This window comes from Rhinopithecus roxellana, chromosome 19, assembly GCF_007565055.1.
Source record: "Rhinopithecus roxellana isolate Shanxi Qingling chromosome 19, ASM756505v1, whole genome shotgun sequence".
NCBI classification, from domain to species: Eukaryota; Metazoa; Chordata; class Mammalia; order Primates; family Cercopithecidae; genus Rhinopithecus; species Rhinopithecus roxellana.
In genome coordinates this window covers 4,629,747-4,650,730 of record NC_044567.1, presented here as the reverse complement: position 1 = coordinate 4,650,730, position 20,984 = coordinate 4,629,747, and the positions used below count along the sequence as shown (strand labels likewise).

Genomic DNA, 20,984 nt, shown 5'->3' with positions numbered 1-20,984 from the left:
AATGCGAAGAGAAATTAAGTGCCACCCCCTCACAGTGCCCTGCACCTCCGCTCCCAGTCCAGCCCTTGGCCTTGCCCTCACACCCCTCCTTCCAAGGTCAGGGTGCGCACAGGGCAAGGGATGCTTCTCTGTCTGTCCCAAGATGCTTTAAGAGGTAGCATCAACCATCCCCCTGAGTGCTGAAGGTAGGATATGTGGCCTTGCTGTAACTCAGCTGGAGTCATTTCAGGGTTTTAGCAGGTTCCCCATAAATGAAAGCCAACAGAACACCTTGGGTACACCAGCTTGGGTACAGCCCCCAATGGAGTCCCCATCCATGTCCCCCCATGCTGGTACTGAGGCAGGCACATTCAACAGTTTTATGTTTATTTTCAGAAAGCGATGAAGACAAAAGAAATATATCCAGACACCACTCTCTGTACAATAAATAGCCTCCCCCATAAAAGAAAAAACACACACCCACACACAACCACCACAAACAATATCTTGCTTCTTGAGATATGCGCCATTTCCCCCTTTCCAGCCCCTTTCACTGATCCCCGCTGTGTTTGAGCAGGGGAAGCCCAGGCCAGCCGCCCAAAGTCAGGTGAGTCCTTTCCCTGACCCTGGCTCGTTGATGGTGATAAAATACGTGTATTTGTTCTTTTTGCATCAGGGATTAACACACATGCCAACAAAAAGGTTGATAGTTACTGTACAAAGGAAGAAAGTGGAGTCTCCTGCTCCCATGTCCCACACCTGACCCCTCCCACCCCTCTAGATGCAAAAAACTCCTTCATGTCCAAGACTTTCTCGTCTTCTTTTCTCCACCTGGAAACCAAGAGCAAGACGCAGCACCAGGTAAACGACTGTAGTTAGGGCAGAGGATGGGGCAAGGGGACACCCCTCTCAGGTTTCATCGTGGGCCAGGAAGCATCTGGTGAACCCCAAAATCCTTCTTGAGCCCCACTTCCCCAACCAACTACTAAACAGAGAAGGGCCAGAGGGAGCGGGGGCCTTCTCAGTCCTTCATCTGTTTCCCAAATTAGTTGGCGTCCTCCAGCCTAATAACACTGTTTCTGTTCCTTTCATCGTGTCATCTTCTCAGTTGGGAAAATAGTTATAAAACTGGCCTTCAGCTTCCTTATCAAAGGGAGAAGGGGCCCCAGCAGGGGAGGAGCTGTCACCACTGGAAGGATAGGGGGACACGCGCCTCCTCTTAGAGTCTCCTTCGCCCAGTCCTGAATCACTGGATTCCGGCCGGATGGGGGCGATCTCAGTCCACACCAAGGGGGGACCCTGGTCCTCTGGTCCCCGTCCCTCTGAGCTTCCAGGGCTGGGTTCCATGGGCAGAGTCCGCATGGGGCGGAACCAGCTGGCTGGACCCATCTTGGGAGGGTACTGGGGGGCCACAGGCCAGCCAGCTCCAGGTGCCAGGACCTCCTGGCCTCGGTAGTAGGACATGGTGGGCCCAGGGGCAGAGGGCAGGAATGCAGGCTTCATGCTGACTGCTCGAAACTCAGCCTCATAGCTGTGGTCCCGGGGGGCCCCCAGCCAGTAAGGCTGGGGAACCACATCCTTTGCCTGGCCAGGAAGGTCGGGGTAGAAGCAGCTGGGAACAGGATACTGGTTGGGTAGGAGAGGAGAGTAGTGATCTCCCCCAAGGAATTGACAGTTGGGTCCAGGCGGGGAGGGGATGCTGGTGTCAACAGATGTGTACATGCTAGAAAAAAATAGAAGGCAAGAAAACGGGTCACAAGCAGAACCAGTCACCTGTGAGCCTACCTGTTTCACACATTCCTTCCCTGCCCCTCCTTCCCTGGCCTGCCCACCTCTAGCACCTGCCCCCCACTCTCCTGTTATCAGGGGCAGGAAGAGGATGTGTCTCAGGAGGGACCAAAGCTGAGTTGAACCCAGTAGCACTTACGATTCAAAGTTCTCCCGGAATCCTTTGGCAAAGGGGTTATTATCAATTTTCAGCTGAGTAATCTAGAGAGAAGGGAAATGGAGTCACCTGAGTCCTGAGTCTGGGGTTCGGGAACTTTCCAAATCCCTCCCAAGGAAGACGGTGGGCCCCACTCTGCCCTCCTCCCCACTGGGGCTCAGGCAGCCCTCACCTCAGCATTCTGGTAGGCAGTCACGGCAATGAACTGGGTTTCTTGGAAAGTAAAGATATGCGTGTTGGAAGCATTGCAGGCTGCCTCTGGTTCTCCGTCATTCACCTCAACGATATGTAGCCGGGGCTGGTACTTATGGAGGGACTGGAGCACAATCATCTGTAGACAGAGCGAGATGGTTGTAGGGGTGGGGAGGAGGGACTTCAAGGATCCCATCACCCCCACCAACAGCTGGCCCCACATGAGGCTAGCAAACACCCTGAGGTCATCCTGTCCATTCCCCTGCTGTACCACCATGTAACTTCCCCCAAGCTTTCCAACTCCAGTGTCCGGACTCTTTGGGGCACCAATTCTAGTCTCTTGCCCCCTCTTCTACGTCCAGATGTCAATTGAGACCAAGGTATCAGCACAAACAGGGCTTTTAGGGCAAGGGCACTTTTTTTCTTTTCTCTTTTTTTTTTTTTTTTGACATGGAGCCTCTCTCTGTCACCTAGGCTGGAGTGCAGTGGCATGGTCTCAGCTCACTGCAACCTCTTCCTCCCGGGTTCAAGCAATTCTCCTGCCTCAGCTTCCTGAGTAGCTGGGATTATAGGTGCCCACCACCACACTTGGCTAAATTTTGTATTTTTAGTAGAGACGGGGTTTCATCATCTTGGCCAGGCTGGTCTTGAACTTCTGACCTTGTGATCCACCCGCCTCAGCCTCCCAAAGTGCTGGGATTATGGGCATGAGCCACCGCACCCAGCCAGCAAGGGCACTTTTAACAGGATTGTTCAACCTAGAGAAACTCGGCATCTATTCCCTGGGGCCACAGGGACAAACTCTGTGCCTTTCATGGTGCCAGAGCAAAATGGCAACCCATGATTTGGTGAAGAAACCCTGAGGCTGGGTTGGCCTGTGTGGTCCGAATATGACCCCTGTCCAAGATTCAGCTTCATCCCATCTCATCTTCCTCCCAAGGTGGGTGAGAAACAGCCAGAGTTTAGGAAGGAAGAAAAATGACCCTTCCTTTAGGACAGAAGAAAAACGAACCTTCCTTCCATTAGGAAGGAAGAAAAAATGAACCAAACTGGCCCCCCAGGACCCTTGTGGCCTTGGAGGTCTCAGATCCAGGGTGGGGAGCAGGGCGAGCCTACCTTTTGAAGAGCAGGTCCTACCTGGGTCACATTGTTGGACGCCCCCTTGTTGTTTGTGAGCTTTAGTTTCCCAAATGAAACTTCCTGGCGCATCCAGTGTGCTCCCGTGTTGGGGGAATCTGGGTGGACGTACAGGCGGTTTCCTGTGGACAGTTCACCTCTTTGACATGCAGCCCCCCAGGACAGAATCCTGGTGATGTAGGGCTTTGCCTGTCCCAAGAGGGACGTAAGGAAGGACGCAGGGAGAGGACCAGGCAGGGAAGGGCAGAGGACTCAACAGAGGATAGGCTAGAGCAAAGCAGGAAGCCAGAAAGAGATGGGATGCAATGGCTTGGGATGGAGTGGGAGGGGGATTAAAGGTCTAGGAATTAGGGGTAGGGGCTTGAGGGGCCCGCCAGGGGGCGCCCAGTCCCAGTGAAACAGAGCCCTCCGCTCCCAGGGGTCGCGCACCTGGCATGCTGCCCTCGGCCTTTCCACACTGCACCCACTTGCCGCTCTGGTACCGCCAGTGGTGCTGGTCCACCAAGACCACGTCCACAAACATCCTGTAGTGGCTAGTGGGCTCCAGCCCAGCCACCGTAAATGACAGGAATGGGAACATCCGCCTGGAGAGAAGAGAGAAACCCCCCAGCACCCATCAGCTCCAGCTCGACAGCCAGTCCCCCCTGCAACAGTGCCCAGGCATCAGTGGTGTGCTGTAGCCGGCTTCCTCCCACTTACAAGAACCAGCTAGAAGGTGTTTAGGGAGTTTGCCAGCCAGTGGTTAAACACAGCCATAATTAAAAATTAAATTATATAAACTTGCAATTCAAGACATTATATTAACAGTCAAAGTAGGCCGGGTGCAGTGGCTCATGCCTGTAATCCCAGCACTTTGGGAGGCCGAGGTGGGCGGATCACTTGAGGTCAAGAGTTTGAGACCAGCCTGGCCAACATGGCAAAAGCCTGTCTCTACTAAAAAGTACAAAAAAAAAAAAAAAAAAAAAAAAATTAGCTGGGTGTGGCGGCAGGTGCCTATAATCCTAGCTACTCAGGAGGCTGAGGCAGGAGAATGGCTTGAACCCAGAAGGCAGAGGTTACAGTGAGCTGAGATCGCGCCACTGCACTCCAGCCCGGACAACAAGAGCAAGACTCCATCTCAAAAAAAAATAAAAAAAAAAAAATCAAAGTAATAAAAACTCAAAAATCATCACTGCCCAGTTATTTTACGACATTTTACTATTGTCTGTGCTGTTGAGGTTACTTCCATCTATCACAGCTGCATGAAGGAGGTACTAAATCACAGTGCACTGTGCGTCTCTTCCCAGCTCTGTGTTCAATGACTCACATAAGTCGCTTGAAATCATCCATAGCAGGAGTATTTACACCACAGGGATCAGCAAACACTACAAATCAGAGCCTTTTAAAATGTTCTTTAGGACAGTCAGTTGCTCGACATCTACCTGCACACCCTTGTCTCTAACCTTAGCTGCTTCCTAGGAGAGGGCACCAGCTAGCTCCCCACAGGCAGTTCCTGGAAGGTCCTCATGCCTCAGTTCCCCACCCACCCTCTCTGCTGTGGCTCTCACAGGGCTAACACACTCCCAGCCCCATGACACCCACTCACAGGCCCTCCCTCTCCCATGCTGCTGGGTCTGCCGCCTGCGGTATGGCCTACCCTCAGCCTTCAGAGAAGTTGCACACATCCTGGTTGAATAGGGAGCTTCCCATCCACCTGAAAGAAGGCTCTATTGAACACAGGGCTCATGCTCAAAGTCCTTGTTTCCAGGAAAAGTAGAGGAAGTTAGGGGGTGGGATGCTGTATGATTCTGTGATCGTGCCAGAGTAACAGATTCAGAAAAGAAGCACTCTTCTACCGTCACCATCTCCACCACTAATACCTTCACTACCCCTATCACCACCACCGCTGCAACCAGCATCATCACCACCAGCAGCACCGTAACCACCCATCACCACTATCACAGCCACCGTCACTATAACCGCCCCTCCACCATCGCAACTACCATCATGATAACCACGGTCTCCACCAGCACAGGCAGCACCACTACAGCCACCACCTTCACCATCACAGCCACCAGCACCAGCACGGGCACCACCACTATAGCCACCACCTTCACCATCACAGCCACCAGCACCATAACTACAGCCAGCACCTTCACCATCACAGCCACCAGCACCAGCACGGGCACCACCACTATAGCCACCACCTTCACCATCACAGCCACCAGCAGCAGCACCATAACTACAGCCACCACCTTCACCATCACAGCCACCAGCAGCAGCACCATAACTACAGCCACCACCTTCACCATCACAGCCACCAGCAGCAGCACCATAACTACAGCCACCACCTTCACCATCACAGCCACCAGCAGCAGCACCATAACTACAGCCACCACCTTCACCATCACAGCCACCAGCAGCAGCAGGGGCACCACCACTACAGCCACCACCTTCACCATCACAGCCACCAGCACCAGCACGGGCACCACCACTACAGCCACCACCTTCACCATTACAGCCACCAGCACCAGCACCGTAACTACAACCACCACTATAGCCACCACCTTCACCATCACAGCCACCAACACCAGCACCATCACTACAGCCACCACCTTCACCATCACAGCCACCAGCAGCAGCACGGGCACCACCACTACAGCCACCACCTTCACCATCACAGCCACCAGCACCAGCACGGGCACCACCACTACAGCCACCACCTTCACCATCACAGCCACCAACAGCAGCACGGGCACCACCACTACAGCCACCACCTTCACCATCACAGCCACCAACAGCAGCACGGGCACCACCACTACAGCCACCACCTTCACCATCACAGCCACCAGCAGCAGCACGGGCACCACCACTACAGCCACCATCCCCACCATCACAGCCACCAGCACCAGCACCGTAACTATAACCACCACCTCCACCAGTACCGGTTCCATCACCAGCTCCAGTGGCTTAGTCTTTCTCTTCGAACACAAGCAGGAAGAGCAGTTTTCAGACTGGCAGAAGCTAATCCTCATCAGAATTACTTTTCATTTCCACACACTTTCGCCTCCTCTCATGAGAAGCCCTGAAGGATGGGGAAAAAGGGGCCTATCAGTGAGTCAGGAAACCTGGAGGAGGGAGGGCTCCAGGGAACTCTTTTTGAGGGATTTCTAATCCCCAGAGGTCCCCAGGACAACTTCCCTAACAACCTTGGGAAGGTGTCCTAGAAGTGTGCTATCACACGCCTGTCTTCCCCTGGCTTTCCTGAGTTGAGAAAAAAAAGATTACTACCCTATGGCCCTGGAGAAGTTAATTCTCAAACCAAATCTCAGTTTCTTTTTGAAATGGAGTTTTGTTATGTCACCCAGGCTGGAGTGCAGTGGCGCGATCTCAGCTCACTCCAACCTCCACCTTCCAGGTTCAAGTGATTCTCCTGCCTCAGCCTCCCAAGAGCTGGGGCTACAGGCATGTGACACTACGCCTGGCTAATTTTTGTGTTTTTGTAGAGATGGAGTTTCACATTGGCCAGGCTGGTCTCAAACTCCTGACCTCAAGTGATCCACCCACCTCAGCTTTCCAAAGTGCTGGGATTATAGACGTGGGCCACTGCTCCTGGCCCAAATCTCAGTTTCTTCACATGTAAATGGAGAGTCTAACTGCTGTCCATCTTTTCTCTGAAAGCTGTTAAAAAATTTGATGCAGGCCGGGCGCGGTGGCTCAAGCCTGTAATCCCAGCACTTTGGGAGGCCGAGACGGGTGGATCACGAGGGCAGGAGATCGAGACCATCCTGGCTAACACCGTGAAACCCCGTCTCTACTAAAAAATACAAAAAACTAGCCGGGCGAGGTGGCGGGCGCCTATAGTCCCAGCTACTCGGGAGGCTGAGGCAGGAGAATGGCATAAACCTGGGAGGCAGAGCTTGCAGTGAGCTGAGATCCGGCCACTGCACTCCAGCCTGGGCGATAGAGCGAGACTCCGTCTCAAAAAAAAAAAAAAAAAAAAAAAAAAAAAAAAAAAAAAAAAATTTGATACAGTGAGCCGAAATCGTGCCACTGCACTCCAGCCTGGGTGACAGCAAGACTCCCCGGCACTTTGGCTCACACGTGTAATCCCAGCACTTTGGGAGGCTGAGGAGGGCGGATGGCCTGAGCTCAGGAGTTCAAGACCAGCCTGGCCAACATAGTGAAACCCCGTCTCTACTGAAAATACAAAAAAAATTAGCCAGGCGTGGTGGCGTGCACCTGTAGTCCCAGCTACTTTGGAGGCTGAGGCAAGGAGAATCGCTTGAACCTGGGAGGTGAAGGTTGCAGTCAGCCGAGATGGCACCACTGCACTCCAGCCTGGGCAACAGTGTGAGACTCGGTCTCAAAAAAAAAAAAAAAAAAAAAAACCCATAAAATGTTATTTCCGGCCGGGCGCGGTGGCTCAAGCCTGTAATCCCAGCACTTTGGGAGGCCGAGACGGGCGGATCACGAGGTCAGCAGATCGAGACCATCCTGGCTAACACGGTGAAACCCTGTCTCTACTAAAAAATACAAAAAAAAAAAAACTAGCCGGGCGAGGTGGCGGGCGCCTGTAGTCCCAGCCACTCAGGAGGCTGAGGCAGGAGAATGGCGTGAACCCAGGAGGTGGAGCTTGCAGTGAGCTGAGATCCGGCCACTGCACTCCAGCCTGGGCGACAGAGCGAGACTCTGTCTCAAAAAAAAAAAAAAAAAGTTATTTCCAATTTTATATTTGAAGAAACTGATGCACCGAGAGGTTTGGTGACAGTCCTTGGTGGAAGAGCAGAGGTGAGGTCTTCTGACTGCAGACTGCATGCTGTGGTCTGTGGTCCCCATTTCTTCATATTAATTTTTTTCTTTCTTTTTTTAAATTTTTTTTTAGATAGAGTCTTGCTCTGTCCCCCCGGCTGGAGTGCAGTGGTGTGATCTCGGCTCACTGCAACCTCTGCCTTGCAGGTTCAAGCAATTCTCCTTTATTGCAGGCGCCAACACTGTGCTTGGCTAATTTTTTTTTTTTTTGAGACAGAGTCTTGCTCTGTTGCCCAGGCTGATGTGCAGTAGCGCGATCTTGGCTCACTGCAAGCTCTGTCTCCAAGGTTCACGCCATTCTCCTGCCTCAGCCTCCCGAGTAGCTGAGACTACAGGCGCCTGCCACCATGCTGTTTTGTACTTTTAGTAGAGACGAGGTTTCACCATGTTGACCAAGCTGGTCTCGAACTCCTGATCTCAGGTGATCCACCCGTCTCGACCTCCCAAAGTGCTGGGATTACAGGGGTGAGCCACTATGCCCAGCCCATACTGATTTTTTTTTTAAGAGATGGAGTCTTGCTATGCTGCCCAGACTCTACTCAAATGCCTGGGCACAGGTAACCATCCTGCCTTGGCTTCCCGAGTCACCTGAGTGGGGTTACAGGTGCTCACCACCATGCCCAGCTCATCCTATTTTTATCACTAGTAGAGGGAAATGGAGGAGACACAGGAAGAGGCTGGGGAAAAGGGAGAGGAGAAAGGAGATCTTGGTTTCTCCCTAAAAGTCTAGAATCACCACCAGCTGGAATCCTAAAATAGCCCCTGATTTACATGACACTTTGCTGGGAAGGAACCGAGAGTGGTGATGGGTCTGGTGCCAAGTTCAGCCTTCCTAAAAAACCACTTACCATCCTACTCTGATAAGACAAGGTCCAAGACCCCAAATTCCTCTGCTGGCCTTAAGAACTGAGTAGCCTTGGGATGGTTCACAGGGTCGTCATATCTCTCCCAGATTCGGAGCTCCTGGCACAGGTTCTGCTTCACTGTAACTAAGTGCAAATTTAAAAAGCAAGGAGATAGATAGTTCTTCTCAGTCATATTGGTGAATGTTTAAAAATTGATAATATTGGCTGGGATTGGTGGCTCATGCCTGTAATCCCAGCACTTTGGGAGGTCGAGGCGGGTGGATCACCTGAGGTCAGGAGACCGGCCTGGGCAACATGGTGAAACCTCATCTCTATTAAAAACACAAAAATTAGCCAGGCGTGGTGGTGCACGCCTGTAATCCCAGCTACTCGGGAGGCTGAGGCGGGAGAATCACTTAAATCCGGGAGGCGGTGGTTGCAGTGAGCCGAGATCGTGCCACTGCACTTCAGCCTGAGCAACAGAATTAGACTCTGTATCAAAAAAAAAAAAAAAAAAAAAAAGTGATAATATCTACTGTTGATGAGGCTGTGGGAAAGTGGGTCCTCTCACAGACTATTGGTGGGGTGTCAATTGGTAGCACCTTTTTGGAGGGTATTCTGGCAATGTGTTGTACCTACCAAAGTGCAAAATGTGCTCGGGCATCAAGGGACCTCCTCGTCTTACCAACCTAGATCCACTTAATAGACTCAGATGGCCACTGGCAAACAGCCAGACAAAAAGCAAAGCTGCAGCCTAGGCAACATAGTGAGACCCCATCTCTACAAAAAATAGAAACAATTAGCTGGACATGGTGGTATGCGCCTATAGTCCCAGCTTCTCAGGAGGCTGGGTTGGGAGGATTGCTTGAGCCCAGGAGGTCGAGGCTGCAGTGAGCCATAATCGCACCACTGCACTCCAGCGTAAGTGACAGAGCAAGATCCTGTCTCATTAAAAAATAAATTAATTGGCCGGGCGCAGTGGCTCAAGCCTGTAATCCCAGCACTTTGGGAGGCCGAGGCGGGCGGATCACAAGGTCAGGAGATCCAGACCATCCTGGCTAACACGGTGAAACCCCGTCTCTACTAAAAAATACAAAAAACTAGCCAGGTGAGGTGGCGGGCGCCTGTAGTCCCAGCTACTCGGGAGGCTGAGGCAGGAGAATGGCATGAACCCGGGAGAAGGAGCTTGCAGTGAGCTGAGATCTGGCCAGTGCACTCCAGCTTGGGTGACAGAGTGAGACTCCGTCTCAAAATTAATTAATTAATTAATTAATTAAAGTTGTTTTCACTTGCCCCAAGAGAAATGAAACCAGTTAAGCATGCTTAAGCCTAAAACAATTTCTTTTTAGCTGGGCACAATGGCTCACACCTGTAATCCCAGCACTTTGGGGGGCTGAGGCGGGAGGATTGCTTGAGATCAGGGATTCGAAACCAGCCTGAGCAACATAGTAAGATTCTGTCTCCATAAAAAATAAAATAAAAAAACAGTTTAAGATCTGAAAAGTTGGGCCAGGTGCGGTGGCTCACACCTGTAATCCCAGCACTTTGAGAGGCTGTGGCGGGGATCACTTGAAGTCAGGAGTTTGGGACCAGCCTGGCCAACATGGCGAAACCCTGTCTCTACTAAAAATACAAAAATCAGCTGGTCATGGTGGCTCATGCCTGTAATCCCAGCTACTCGGGAGCCTGAGGCAGGAGAATTGCTTGAACCTGGGAGGCGCAGGTTGCAGTGAGCTGAGATCGTGCCACTGCACGCCAGCCTGGGGGACAGAGTGAGAATCCATCTCAAAAAAAAAAAAAAAAAGATGCAAAAAGTTATTAACTAAAGTTATCTATGTGGGAGGTCCAGGTCCACTTCCTGGCCCATGAAAAATATTACAAATAAAAAAAATTAAAGTTCTTGGAGTTTGGAATGTGGAGACAAGAAAAAAATTGTAATGACTGTGAGGATAGCAAGGATAGTGTGGGACTGAAATTGTTGTTTTACCAACCTCTATCTTCACATGCACAAATCCAAATGCAAATTGAGCTTAACACAACACAGCTACCCAAAGTTATCTTAATTATAATAATCAACCCATCACACCCAGAAAAGTGGGGATTGCCAGCAATTAATACACACCCACACACCCACAGAGACACAGGCCTCTCTCTTCCTCTACTGAGAATGTCTACCATCAACTATTATATACTCGCCAACACATTCACTACACACACACACTGCCACACGGAAACACTCGCACAAGCCTGTATGGGGCATTATCAGGCTGCCCCAAATCTCCAGACACAAACGTAGACACCAAAGTCTCCCACTGGGCCAATCCATTGCTTTGTTCTCAATTCCCCTCTCTCTGTCCCATCTGAGCTGCCTTGATCAATCTCCGGCCCCAGGAATCACCACCTGTGCCCCGCCCCATTTCTGCCCATTGGGAAGAGCGTGCCACTGGTGCTGATCAATACCGAGGGATAGATCCAGGGTGGGTGGGAGAGGAAGAATCCGGGACGGTGTGAGTCAGCTCAAGGCACAAAGCCGCGGGGCTGTAGGTGGGCCTGGGGTGGGAGAACTTTTCAAAAAGGAAGAAGGTCATGGGTGATGTGGTATGACTGGTGGGTCACTGGAACCCACGGAGGGATAGGCCAGCCCACGAAAGCAGGAGGACAGAAAGGAAGCTGTGCTATGAGCCCAAAAGCCTGTTTCGAGAGGAAATGGCCACTGACTTCCCAGATCTCAGGAGCCCAGGCTGAGACGGTACGGAGGTCATCTTGGGCTGGTGGGACTGAATTGGGTTGGTGTGTCCTCTGTCCCCTCCATGGCAGCGTGGGGCCTCTGAAGCCTGATCCAAGAAAAAGCACCAAAAGAAACAGTGAGGAGCCACTGCTTCCTTCAACAGGGACCCTGCGTTGCCCAAAGTGGCCCCTCAGATTGGAGCAAAAAGTGTGAGGATTGTAAAATACACACACACATTTGTGAAGCAATCAGAGAAGCTTGGTGATATTTAGGAAATTCTTTTCAGGTTTGCTAATGGTATTGCATTCATTTAAAAAGCCATTTTTAGAGGTGCAGAGACAAAATAATATCTAGAATGTACTTAGTAATTACTATATTACTAATATAGTTGCAGACAGAAAAAGTGAAGTGAGGATGCAGAAACAAGATTGGACCCATATTGACAGCTGTGGAAGCTGGGTGATGGAAGTCTGTTACATTTTTCTGTCCATGTTTGTATGTAGTGGAATTTTTCATCATAAACAAATGTAAGTGTATGTATCTAAAAGGGGGACAAAAAAACTTGTCAAATGAGAATTACTCAGCAGGAACACCAAGGAAAGGAGGCCATGGTAGTAGAGATGGCGATACACACTTTGAGAATCATCCCCTCAAGTGCCTCCCTGGAGTGCTCTACAGCCTCCCTGAAGCTGGCTCTATAGGCAGAGAGGCAGCCCCCTAGCACTGGCTAACTCCCTAAAGTGCTGGCTGATGCTCCATCCATCCCAACCCTCAAGACTGGCCGTGGGAGGCAGAGGCCTGGCAGAGGCTATGGGGAGACCCCAGCAAGGGCCCAGCAAGGGTGGGAAGGCCGCCTGACCACACAACAGAGTGGAAGGTTAAGAGGCCCCACTTCTGGTCTGCTGTGTGATGGACTGCAAGCCACTAGCTGTCCCTGCAACTCAGTGACCTCAACGGTAAAATGGGGAGACTGCTTGGCCTACCTAATGCACAGTGAAATAATGGAAGTGAAAGCACTCTGAATGCATTGGGGCCTTCGCAGAGCGTGGGTGGCTGTTTTTACTGGTGGCCGTAGGGGGCCAGAGAAAGAAAGCCAGGCAAATACCATCTGGGCTCTAGTGCCAGCTCTGCCTGCAATGAGTGTGTTGTGTGACCTTGGAACAGTCTCTTGCTCTCTCTGGGCCTGTTTCCCTGTCTGTGCAGTGAGAGGGACAGGATCTTCTGGGTCCCTTCCAATTCAGACACATTGGGACCAAAAGCTTGGGCTGTGTCTGGGTACACCCAAAGGGTGACTAGGGTTGGGGGGAGCAGAGAGGAATTATCAGAAGGCTTAGGAGATGAAGGCTGAGCCATCAAAGAACATGCTAACTTTCCTGGGTTCATCCCAGGGAAAGTGGAACAGCTCAGCAACTTGAAGCCCATTGTGGCTGGCAACAGGTTCCTCAGTCCCAGGCTACCCCACAAAAATCATCTGGATGGAAAAATGTTCCAGCAATGCCCAGATCGAATACCAACCCCTGGTGCCCAACATGGCCTTCTCCCTCTCCCCTCCACCCCAAGCCACACATTTGGTATCCACACCTCCTGGACCTCAGACCCAGTGTCCCAGGTCCACCAATGACAACAGCCCCTCCACACTGGTCCTCACCGGTCCCCTGCTCACATGGGCCCCCCTGGGAAGGGTGGGTGCACACAGCCCACATCAGACACAGCCCCTCCGGGGTTGCTTACTAAACAAACACCACCCAAGTTGCAGGTTTCTGTTTCTTTCCTCGTGCAGGAGGCTCTATCCGGAAGCAGCACCCTCAGCCCCAAACTCTCCCCATCACGCACAGGGCTCAGGGACCCCGAGCCATGGAGCCATAAGACTCCCCTTCCCCACTTCCCCAGGTTGAACCAGTGAATATCTGGACAGGAGTGTGGGGAAGGTTTTCACTGGACCAGCCTCAAAGGGTGCAGTGCGGGGCTGGCCACCAGGCTGGACCCCTGGGTGAGCTTCATCTGCCCAGGCCCATGGGCATTTGTGCCTGGAAGGGATCTGTGCCCCCTACAAGCTTTACCGCCAATCCCCCCCATCCCCATACACACACACACACACATACACACACACACACACACACACACACACACACACACACACACACACACACACCAGACATACGATCTCAAAGTAAGACCGGAAAGGAAACTTGGCGACTGCTTCTCCATGTCACCAAATCCCAATCTCACCCCCTACACACACACACACACACACACACACACTCTACCACCACCGCCGCCACCACCACTACTAAAGCTGACCTGAGCACACCAGTAGCAAAGGAGCCGGGGAGGTGGACGCAGGGAACCCGGGAGATAAGGGGTTCCCTTCCCCTCCAGTTTCCCACACAGGAAGCCCAGGCGTCCCGTCCGCGCAGAACACAGGCTTTCACTGCCCGCTGCGACTCCTCTCCAGTAGATAGTGGGGCAGGGGCGCACACCAACTCTGGGTGAAGCCACAGTCACCCTTACCCTAAATCAAGGTGACTTCTCACTGCTCCGTAATCACCCGTCTCCCTTGTGAGTCCTCTGGCTGTTGGTGCAACAGCCTGGGCACAGACGCCCTCCGGAGCTTTCCCTGTCCTTTCTACAACCCCACTCCCCTGTCTCCTTACACTGAAGCCAAAGCCGTGAGGGACACGGAGTCAGAAGCACTGTCGAGCCAGAAAAACAGAGTAGAGGTTCTTGTTCCGGGCGGGGGCACAGAGGCCCCGCAGGCCGGCGCGCCGCACTCACCGTCCCTGCTTGGTGATGATCATCTCTGTCTGGTGCTGATTAAACTTGGACCACAACAGGTGGTTGTTGAGCGCGACTCTCAGTTTCCCCGACACCTCCAGCCCCGCGGGTAGCGCGTAGTCCTCACGCTGCCCCGGGTAGAGCCCGGCGCGCGGGTCCGGGGCGGCGTAGCTCTCGCCCGGCTGGTAGCCCTCGGCGCCCGCGGGCGGCGGGAATGACTCGCCCGCGCCGGGGAAGCCGGCCGCCTGGGGCCGCGGCGGGTAGGCGTAGGCTCCAAGGAAGCGGCTCGGCGGGGCGGGCACCAAGGCGCCCCCCGGGTAGGGTGACCCCAGGCTGCCGCCCCCGCGACGCTCGGGGGCGTCCTGAGCGCCTGGCTCCGGGTAGAAGTAGCGGTGCTGCGGGTCGGCGCCAGGCTCCCGGCCCTCGTCGCTCGCCGGCATCGGCTCGGTGCCCGTCAGCATGTCTCCGCAGCCCAGCTCCACGATGCCCATCCGGGGCGGGCTGGCACCTTCCCGCAGCCGTCGAGGACCCGCCCCTCCGCGCGCGGAAGCAGGCGAGAGGGTCGCGTGGGCCGGGATGGAGAGGGGGCAGGGGGCAGGGGGCAGGGGCTCCGAGGGCCAGGTGGGGGACCCCACCGGAGCCCGGGCTCTGACGCCTGGCTTCTGCGCCCGCGTGCGGCAGGCGCGCGGCAGCTCTCAGGCTTCCTCTCCAGCGGGCCGCTGTCACTAGAGTCGCGGCGCTTTGCTGTGGCTTTATGAAGCTCTCCGGCTCCCCCCACTCAGCCACCTCGGCCCTGCTCCGCCTCGCCCCACCCCGCCCTCTCGTGGCTAATACTAGGCAAATTCTACGCTCTTAGGGAGGACTGCAGGGCCCCCCACGGTGGAGACAAGCGAGAGCCCGTGCGCGCTCACCCTGTAGTTCGAAGACCTTGCTTTCTGGGAGCGTCAACTCCGCTGCCTGACACACCAGGCCGTGGCTCTCTTCTGGACCCTTGAGGAAATTCAGCCCAGCTTTGAAGGCTCAGTTCAAAAGCCCTCTCCTACAGGAAGCCTTCCGAGACGGCCCAAATGGGACTCTCTGGGCCTTCTCTTAGCACTCAGAGGCTCGGGACACGGGCACACTAGAAGCAACTTTGACCATGAACATTCAACTGATCTTTATTGATACCTACCGTGTGCCCAGACTCTGTGCTAAGTGACGTTTCGGGTTGCCCTCTTTCTCCTCACCAGAGGTCCACACGTGCTGAGTTGGCTGCATCTTGTAGCTCTAGCCCTGGGGGCATACCTGGAACCTGATGGACACCAGGAAGAGTTTCTTAAAGCGCACTGCATCAGCAGCAGCCAGGGGTTTGCAGGGCCCTGAGCTGAGCCTGGCCGGACCCACAAAAGCTCCCCCACTCCGCATGGCAGTCATGGGCACTGGAAGTAGCATTGGGCTGCCAGTGCTGAGAGTCCCAGGTCTGGCTCTGCCTAGCAGGTGTATGTGACCCAGGCAAGTCATTTTCCTTGCCTGAAAGTCAACCTCACATGCCTCATCCATAGACTGGGGGAAATAAACAGATCTACTTTTCAGGGGGGCTGCGAGCCTTACATGAGAGGGTGTACGTGTGCAGCACTTTCCAATCTATTATTATACCTGGATGGAAAAGCTGCTTTGAACAGATTCAGAGCCGGCTGACAGGAAGGAAACCCACCACATGCTCTAAAGGGCTGCCTCGGAGATAGGACGACGGAGACTTTTCTTTCTCCATTTTCCTTTTATGTTAACTAATGTATTAGACTCCTTTTATGATGAAAACTGTCCGTCCCCCCCCCCCCAGTTGAAAATAGCATCTTTGGGAGTTTTCCTGTGTATAAAGATGAAACATACTTATATAGGAAATTTAAGCAGCATAGAAAAGTAAAAACAAGACTGTATAAATCACCCCAAATTCCACCCCCTAAAGGCAAACAGGATTAACATTTCAGTGAACACCCTCCGAGACGGCACTCCTTATACACTCTGTCTCTGTCTTTTGCACACACGCACAAATATATAATTTATATAAACACTACACATGCTGCTTTGTAATGTGTACTTTTATTCACTCCACAAGGTGTCATGGAATATTTTGCATATCAATATATAAAGATTTACATTTTTAAGAGTGCTTTGAAAAATACCTTCATATTTTTGTCATGTTAAAGTTTAACTTCTCCTCTTCCTACCCTCACCCCAGCCCTCCCCAGTTCTCCCCTGGGAACTGGCCCCAGCTCTACATGTCTGTCCCAGCCTGACAGGGCTTCACCCTTAGGGGCCCATGGGGACTCTCTGCTCCCAAATAGAGCTGAACCAAGAGGCAGGTTGGCAGGCAAAGGCAAAGCTGGGGACTCCAGGAGGTGGGCATGACCCAGGGAGGGTTGGGAGAGAGAGAATCAGCACATCTTTTGAGGTTGGAGACCGGATACATGACAGTACCAGAAACACAGGACTGGCCTCCTCCCCAACACCTTACCAGCCATTTCTCCATACCTTAAGGAAGACGGAAGTTTCTACTTGATGTTCAAAGTGGGACAGCATTGCTTGGAAGAGAGGGTGACCTTGTGATCCTTCACTACTTTTAGGGAAACATGAGAGTTTTCAGTAAGACCCTCCTGAATGACTAATTCCCCAGGAGATGTGAAACTGTTGAATGCTAACACCTCTTTGGGGGACATTTTTGCTCAGTGCTTGGCTGTTGAAGATCAAATGGAGTCTTGCTCCTTTCTCTCTCTCCCTCTCCTCTTTTCCACACTAATCCTCAGGTCAAATGATCCATCCCCTTGCCTCTGAACAGGATGACATGAGCTCCCACCCAGCTTTCTGGGGCAGGTGGAATTATGAATCTCAGAATCAGGTGGTCCTGGGGCCATGCCTCTGGAGGAAGAGGAAGGCTGGGGTGGTCTCATTAGAACCTGATAGGCTGTTATAGGGTCTTACAGCCTGGTTCCTCAATCCCAGATTTCTCACCCCTCTTTCCAATTTCTTCCACCCAAAAAAGAAAGTGCTTGTGAAAAGCGGGGGCTGAGTGGCCCTGGTGTCACTGCTGCCAGTCCCGCCCCTCTGCCAGCTTGGGTGAGAATAAGGGCCCTGGCAGTGACACCTTCTCCTCCAGCTGCCACCCCACTCTTCTCCCAGGCCCTGGGGCTGGAAAGATGAGAAAAGAAGAGCGAGGAGATGAGGCCCCCTGGGATCCCCTCACTTCCCCCATGACTGCCCCTCTAAGCTCGTCTCTATCCCATCAATACAGGGAGCATTTATGAGGCTGGCCCTGGTGAGACAGGAGTGAAGAAACACAAGGTAACTGTTCAGGAATGAGAGAGACATGACCTCCAACCAGCATCACATTTTATGAGACAGGGTGGATGGTAAATATTCGAAATGGAATAAGACACCAAACTCACACACTGCATTTGTGGCAGAGCTGAAGCTAGAACCCAGGTCTCTTGACTCTCTGGCCAGTGCTCTTCCCACAAGAGTGAGGGAGAATCATACTAACACTAGAAAAGGTTTAGAAAACATAAAGATTTTAGAAAACAGAAAAGGTTTAGAAAACAGGCCGAGCGTGGTGGCTCACACCTGTAATCCCAGCACTTTGGGAGGCTGAGTGGACGAATCACTTGAGGTCAGGAGTTCGAGACCAGCCTGGCCAACATGGTGAAACCCCATTTCTACTAAAAACACAAAAATTAACTGGGCATGGTGGGTGCCTGTAATCCCAGCTACTCGGGAGGCTGAGGCAGGAAAATCACTTGAAACCAGGAGGCAGAGGTTGCAGTGAGCCGAGATCGTGCCACTGCGCTCCAGCCCGGGAGACAGAGCAAGACTCCATCTCAAAACAAAAACAAAAACAAAAATTAGCCAAGTGTGGTGGCTGGCCCCTGTAATCCCATCTACTCAGGAGGCTGAGGCAGGAGAATCACTTGACCCCAGGAGGAGGAGGTTGCAGTGAGCCGAGATTGCGCCACTGCACTCCATGCTGAGTGACAGAGGGAGACTCGGTCTTAAAAAACAAAAAGAAAAAAAGAAAAAGAAAGAAAGAAAGAAAGAAAAGGTTTAGAAAACAGAAAAGAAAATCATCCCTAATCCCACAGCCTAGACGCTGGTTCTCTCCACATTGTTGTCCTCTGCAAACATTCAGGACTTCCTTTCAAACTGTTTCCCATGAAGACTCAAAATGAGAGAGGCTCCCCGGAGGTCACACAGCACTTGCTTCACCTGCGGGCTGCAGACTGTGCCAGGAAGCTGTGACAGTGTGGATTTCTGGGACTTGCTTCTAGAAATTCTGAGGCCTAGGCCTGTGGCGGGTCTCTAGAATCTGTATGTTTAAGGACTCCAGGTGATGCGTCGGACTTCAGGGAGTCCATGCACCCCACTCTCAGGCTCCCTCCCGTTTTGCTGTCCCACCTCCAAGTCCCATCCTGTGAGTCAGTGGGCCCTGAGCTTGCTGGGTATGCACACTGAGGGCGGTGGAGGAGGTTTCATGCCTGAGAAGGGTGGCTGCAGGCATTGAGATTTCCTTATTAATGCTCTAGGACCAGATGATTCCTCACCCCAGAGTCTACCAGCCACCTGGGTTCTCTCCTGAAAATGTATGGAGTGCTGAGCTCCCTAGGTATCTGGAAGCCTCTTGGATGGGCTTAGTAGGGCAGCTAGGGAGGAGCGGCTGTTACTGGAAACTGTTTTTTTGTTTTGTTTTGTTTTTTGAGACAGGGTCTTGCTCTGTCTCCCAGGCTGGAGTGCAGTGGTGCGATCTCGGCTCACTGCAACCTCTGCCTCCTGAGTTCAAGCAGTTCTCCTGCCTTGGCCTCCCGTGGTGGGTGGGACTACAGCCACATGCCACCATGCCTGGCTAATTTTTTGTATTTTTAGTAGAGATGGGGTTTCACCATGTTGGCTAGGCTGGTCTCGATCTCCTGACCTCAGGATCCGCCTGCCTCAGCCTACCAAAGTGTTGGGATTACAAGTGTGAGCCACCGAGCCCAGCCTACTGGAAACTTAGTGGAGCATGGCATGGCAGGAGGACCCAGGATTTCCGCCCTCTACCCTGCTGGGCAGAGCCTTAGAGGCTGTGAGAGGGTAGACAGTAAAAGAGAGGGGGCAGCAAGTTGGGGAGGAGGCATGAAAAGAAAGAGAGAGCAAAGTGAGAGGCTTAGGGTACATTTCTGAAAGAATGATTTAGAGCCAGAGAGGGACAGGGACCACAAAGTCAGAGACCCAGATCGTGACTCAGTGGGAAAGTCTCAGGCTGGGCCTGCGAGAGGGGCATGAAAGAAAGGAGACAGAGAGAGATGGGCCAATGGGAGGAAAATCTGCAGAGGCAGAGGGGCCTGGGGGTGCTGGAGCTGGGGCAGAGAGAAATGGGATGGGGAGATTTAGTTGGGCGGCTGGGTTGGAACCTGAATCCCAACACTTACTGGCTGTGTGACCTATTAAAGTATCTTAACCTCTCTGGTTTTCTTTTTTTTTTTTTTTTTTTTTTTTTTTTTTTTTGAGACAGAGTCTCGCTCTGTCGCCCAGGCTGGAGTGCTGTGGCCGGATCTCAGCTCACTGCAAGCTCCACCTCCCGGGTTCCCGCTATTCTCCTGCCTCAGCCTCCCAAGTAGCTGGGACTACAGGCGCCCGTCACCTCGCCCGGCTAATTTTTTGTATTTTTTTTTTTAGTAGAGACGGGGTTTCACCGTGTTAGCCAGGATGGTCTCGATCTCCTGACCTCGTGATCCGCCCGTCTCGGCCTCCCAAAGTGCTGGGATTACAGGCTTGAGCCACTGCGCCCGGCCACCTCTCTGGTTTTCTTGTCAGTAAATGGAGCTATCAGACCTCTGCCAGGACTAACTGGGTCTGTCATGTGAGGATTGAGGGTGCTGTCCTAAGGCTGAAACAAAACAGAGACACAGACTGTGCTGACCCCTCTCTCCTCTACTCCCAGCCACCTACACCTGCCCTTTCCTCCCTCTGGCTTAGTGGCTCATCCACAAAGTGTCCTTCAGGTCCATCCTCAGCCTCTACTCAGTGCCTTGGGCCAAAAGAGAGCCCCTCTGTTCATAAGACTCCCATCTTAGAAAGGGACAGGCTTCCCCTCCTGATACCCATATACCATTCCCTGGGTACCTGAGGGCTGGATAAACCAGGCCCTTGGAGATCTGGGATCACAAAGATAAATTAGTCCCTGCCCCCAAAGAGCTCTTAGCAAGGTGACCCCAGGGGCCAGAAATCTCAAGCCCCTCAGCCCTCTTGCCCCTGGGGTGTAGACTCACAACACACCACGTGCACACACGCCATCATCCACGCATGTGCACATGCACCCCACGCAGAGCTATGCTAGGGAAATCTCTGCGATCCAGTCCCCACAGCCCCACCACCTGCTCTCGCCCCACATCCAGCATCCCAGAGCTCCTTCAGCATCTGACTCTGCCCACCCCATGTGCCCTGAATCCCCTCCCCCTCTGGGCCCAGACTGCCAGTCCTTCAGAGGGCATGGCCGGAACCATCGGATTAACAGCCAGAGAGGGGGAAAGGGGAAGGACAAGCACCTGTAGAACCCCCCCTCCCCGTGACAGCTGCGGGAGTTCCG

The 20,984-nt window shown here is 52.8% G+C and overlaps 1 protein-coding gene across 2 annotated transcripts; it reads right to left on the bottom strand.

Moving 5' to 3' along the window:
- Positions 1-352: 352 nt before the first annotated feature.
- On the bottom strand, positions 353-15,158 carry TBX21 (T-box transcription factor 21). 2 transcript variants are annotated; one of them, XM_030923820.1, is made up of 6 exons: positions 14,393-15,158; positions 3,683-3,837; positions 3,233-3,375; positions 2,097-2,255; positions 1,907-1,968; positions 353-1,702 (listed from the first exon to the last, which is right to left on the bottom strand). In XM_030923820.1, exons 1-6 carry the CDS (start codon positions 14,881-14,883, stop codon positions 1,084-1,086), a joined length of 1,629 nt encoding a protein of 542 aa, XP_030779680.1. In that variant the 5' UTR covers positions 14,884-15,158; the 3' UTR covers positions 353-1,083. The 2 variants fall into 2 exon arrangements, with proteins under 2 accessions (XP_030779680.1, XP_010377663.1); XM_010379361.2 differs by having other exon boundaries at positions 3,254-3,375; positions 14,393-15,155.
- Between the last annotated feature and the right edge of the window lie 5,826 nt (positions 15,159-20,984).